At 41.8% G+C, this 5,000-nt stretch overlaps 1 protein-coding gene across 1 annotated transcript in view; it reads left to right on the top strand.

Annotated features, from left to right (window-relative positions):
- The window catches only part of LOC134456121 (contactin-associated protein-like 2), a 229,035-nt gene that overhangs the window by 85,608 nt on the left and 138,427 nt on the right, over positions 1-5,000 (top strand). Inside the window, exon 9 of the mRNA XM_063207554.1 lies at positions 2,932-3,081. Coding sequence (XP_063063624.1) covers positions 2,932-3,081 — 150 coding nt within the window. The remainder of the gene's footprint in view (positions 1-2,931; positions 3,082-5,000) is intronic.

Genomic DNA, 5,000 nt, shown 5'->3' on the forward strand with positions numbered 1-5,000 from the left:
ACACACTGAGCCAAGCCCACTCAAGTCAACTCACACACACACACACACACACACACACACACACACACACACACACACACACACACACACACACACACACACACACACACACTCACACTCACACTCACACTCACACTCACACTCACACTCACACTCACACACTCACACTCACACACATACACACACTCACACATATGCACAATGCCCTCACACATATGCACAATGCCCTTTCAAGCCAGCACACGGCCTTGTGGGTGTATGAGCATTAGGTCAGGCAGAGGGCAGGTGGATGGGGAGACCTTGGGTTAGATGGAGGGCAGTGGGGGCCTTCAGGATGGTTTAGTGCAGGGGTGTCAAACTCAAATCGACTGAGGGCCAAAATAAAAATCTGTAGCGAAGTCGAGGACCAAACTCAACATATAATTAAAAAGAAAACTTAATACTCATATTTAAATTCCACAGACAGGGTCCCATTATAAATCAATGTGCCTGCAAATTACAGTATTCTGTTGCCCATTTCTGGGCCTTTTCACTGTCCTGGGCTCATATTCCTGTGACACATTAAATTTCATGTTCAAGTATTATTACGTTTAATATTAATAGTGGGCCAACTGTTATACATATTTGAAATTATCTGGAGGGCCAAATAAAATGGCTCCGTAGGCCAAATTTGACCCCCAGGCCTGAGTTTGACATCCCTGGTTTAGTGTTACTGTATGTATATTGTAGCTGTTGTTCAATGGAAAGGCTTTAGATCATATTGTGCGGATACACAAGGGGTGAGGGTGGTGTTTTCATGTTGTGTTGCAGTTGCTGTCCAGTGGTGAGACATCAGGTTAGATGGGGGGCAGAGTGGAGGTCACTCATGTGTTCTGGAAGGTTTGATGTTATGTTTATTGCAGCTTTTGTCCAATGGCGTTGTATCACATTAAACAGACTGCAAAGATAATGGTGAGTGGGGTGGTTTTGAAGTTGGTGTTGAACAGGGGATAATGGAGGAGAGAAACTTTCCATCTTTCCCTTCATTTATGTCACAATAAAAGTCTTTGTGTGTGTGTGTGTGTGTGTGTGTGTGCGTGCGTGCGTGCGTGCGTCCGTCCGTCCGTCCGTCCGTCCGTCCGTCCTCCTAAGGGCTTGGTAGCCTCCCTTTCCTGATTATTTTGGAGTAAATAGCGCGTTGCTAACTGATGCATTGATCTTCCCTGTCAAATCAGCAGCATGGGCTGAAATGTTCACCTGTGTCCCAGGGCCCTGTCCTTAAGGGTGATTGAATTCCCCAGGAGTAGCACACTGTAATCTAGTGCTCATCAAGTTATTGATCCCCGCCGTGATGACAAAATGGCCACTGCTACCGTGGACACTATAGCTCCCCTGGGTGTGCTTCAAACCCTGTCATGGTCACAGCTATCAGCAAGACAGAATTAATGTTGGAAGGTGTTCACTTAATGTTTAGAGTTGTTTACTTGCAAGGACAGGCCCTGGTATGGCTTTTCAATAAAGCAAAATGGCTTGCTTGCTTGCTTGGTGCAGTGACAAATTGAAGAATTGAATTAAAGGTATCTATGACATTCATTATTCTCCATGTGTCGTAATTATGATGGAGTATAGGGCACTAGTGGATGTCCCCACATCACTCTGTCTGGACCCAGTGGCATCACTGGATTAGCAAAGTGTGTCTTGTATTTTTGTATACTGTATATCCGCCATATGTCCTTTTGTCAATCTACAAACCCCAACTCCATAGAAGTTGGGACACACGGTAAATTGTGAATAATAACAAAATACTGCCATTTTCAAAACTTCTGATTCTTACATGAAGAATGGCACAAAGAAAACATATCAAAACTGACCAAAATTATTGTTTTGGGGGATATTCATGATTATGTAAAAACAACAAAAGAGTTGGGACGGGGACAATAAAAGGCAGCAAATGTTAAGGAAGACCAAAAACAAAACAAAAGACAACACTTAACAGTTAAATACATTAACCGATGAGATGACTTTATATAAAAAACAATGTTAATTCCTATCTTCGACATGATTTCAACAGCTTAAATTGTGGGTGTATTCCTTGTCATGTTTTGCAATGTTTTCCTTTCTGTAGTGCTTACAGCGTGACAGGTAAGCTTATTGACCAAAAGCCCGGCATTTTATCACCTGCTGGTCCTTATGATGGAGTTAAACTGTTACAACATAGTAGAGAATGCAATTTGTCCTTACTATGTGGCAGTAATTGAAGATCTATCTTCAAAATATAATGCATGAGTGGCTTTTCATGCGGTTTAAAACCCATTTATATCATACAGCACTGTATTAACTCTACAGATGTGTGAGAACATCTTAACCAATGCACTACTGCACCCCCATGCCATCATCTCTCTGTGATGGCCTTATACCTGGACACTCATATTGTCCATCAGTGCAATTCATTTTGAAATGTTCTTCTTTATTGTATTATCTTATTTGGATGTTTATTACATTTCACTGATCCCCATCCCAAATTATTTGAGACGTGTTTCACTTATCAAGTTAGAAATTAGTATATATGTTATATACATATTTTTTCTCGGTTTTAACACTTAATATGTTGTCTTCTCGCTATTCTCCATCTAATGAATGGATTGAATGTTTTGAAAATGATAGCATTTTGATTTTATTCACAGTTTACCAAACGTCCCAACTTCACCGGAGTTGGGGTTTGTATGAAACTCATTGAAACTCAACCACCTTTATAATGTATGAAATGTTAGGCCTACATTAACATAACCAGGATGCCGAAGACAGCAATGATGATGATGAGGAGGAGGAGGGGGACGATTATTCACATAATCCTGTTTATATGCAGTGTGTGTTAAACAACCTTTCACTTCTGTGAAATCCAGTCCCACATGAATAAAATGTAGGCCTAAATATATTTGCATGATCTTCCAGGTTCAGCACTGAATGATGGCGAGTGGCATGACGTCCGGTTTCTGGCAAAGGAGAACTCTGTCATGCTGACTATCGATGGTGACGAGTCCTCAGCAGTGCGCACCACAACCCCTATTCAGATCACCACGGGAGGATCCTACCACTTTGGAGGTAAGGACACCTGGTATTGAATCACTCTCATGGAGGCTGATGTCAATTGTCTCAAATGCCAAACTGTAGTTTTCTTCAATTATAACAAAGCTACTGGCAGGTAATATCAACTCGGCTAGTGTCTCAAGTCTCAAGTTCCATGTCTCAAATAGCGCACTTAGGGCACTATGTTTCAGTGCGTAAGGCACTCACACTGAAAATGTTGGTAAATTCAGTGCACTGAAGTTGCACGGTCATTGCCACAACAATTGTCAAATAACAGTGTGTGATCGATGGACACTGAATGCACTTAATCAGGGGTCCCCAAACTAAGGCCGGATGCGGCCCGCCATGCCCCTTTGACCGGCCCTCCACCTCTCTGCACCTCACCATTTGAACTGGCCCAAAGAAGCAATCCTCACAGAAAAAAATAATGATAAAATATACTTTTTTATCAACAGGCCTACAGTTTAATTTTCACTAACCTAGTGTGAATCACCAGAAGTCTCTTGTCTTGATAGTTTCTCATCTCACTGGCCTACCATTTCTATTGTATTACTCATAAACTGTCAATCACCATATTTTTCTAACCTTTCCTTGCTATTTTTATATGGTTATTTGACATTAAAAGGAATATCTGTGGTATTTCAAATTGAAAAACATGTGAAGTACTTCTTTTGCAAATCACTTGTAGTGATGAACTATTTTGTGCTATAACTTATGGCTATAACAGGCAGTGGCCTAGTACACAGCCCACATGATTGATCCTGGCCCCTGATCACAGTCAGGAACGATAATGTGGCCCCCAGAGAAAAAAGTTTGGGGACCCCTGCACTAAATGGTCGCCATGTTGTTATCATAACAGAAGAAATTCAATTCAAAAGAGTTTCGTCAATAGTCTCTCATTTCTGTAAGGGACATTGATGAGACAACCATCCTCTTCATGTCAAGATAAGTATTGTATGCAGCATACACCATTGTATGCACCATTTGGGGTGAAGAAAATGTAAATACTACAAGCATGAGAAGCTGTATAACAGTAGCCAACCGGTATTTTGGCAAACTAATGCAGTTAGGGCAGTGCATAGTGTCCAAACTTTCCCACGATACTACTGAAAGGACAAAGGTAAACAAAATTGGCATCGAATGCCTGCATCAACATGGAACTGAGAAGACTTGTTGAGGAGAGAAAAAAAAACCCTATTATAATACCTAACTGAAAATCCAACAAACTACATTACCTCCTCGAAATAAAAACACGTGAGTCTTCCGCAAAACTTCCTAACTCCCTAAAACAAACCTATGTTGTGCGCTAAAATGTAAAGAAAACAAAACACCACCTTCCACCCTTACAAAGATTTTAAATATCTAAAAATAAAAGACAAGTGTATAAAAAGAGAGATGGGTCTAAAAAAAAGGTTTGCTTTGCCAAAAGCTTCTCCTGAGCGAACGTGCAGCGTGGAGAGCCGAGCAGAGAGAGAGAGAGTGGAGACTGAAGGCTGGAGCTTTTATCCCCAGAATAATCCACCGCTCGGCCAATCGGAGTGGTGGCTTCCACAGGCACACCTGCACCCATTCACTCAATCACAGGAGGAAAAAGAAGCAAAGCAATTAGGCCAATCAGTGTGAGCGATGAGTGGCAAACAACCATAATTAGGCTAGTAGTGGCAAAAACAGGGCCACGTAACAGCGCTAAAGAAGTACGCTGTGTCCACTATGCACTAAACGTCATTGCATTGACATGAGTGTGCCATTTGAGACACAGCAAAGGTATTTTTTTAACAGTCCAGCAGACACTGTTTTGCCTTTGTCTGCTATTCTTCCACCCGCACTACCCAACCCACACCTGTTCCTCAAAAAACTATGCATGAAGACTGGGAACAGCAGGCTGACACCAGCTCAGCTTGCATGCGCGGAGCAGAAGCATCTTCTAATCTGGA

This window comes from Engraulis encrasicolus, chromosome 9, assembly GCF_034702125.1.
Source record: "Engraulis encrasicolus isolate BLACKSEA-1 chromosome 9, IST_EnEncr_1.0, whole genome shotgun sequence".
Classification (NCBI taxonomy): Eukaryota; Metazoa; Chordata; class Actinopteri; order Clupeiformes; family Engraulidae; genus Engraulis; species Engraulis encrasicolus.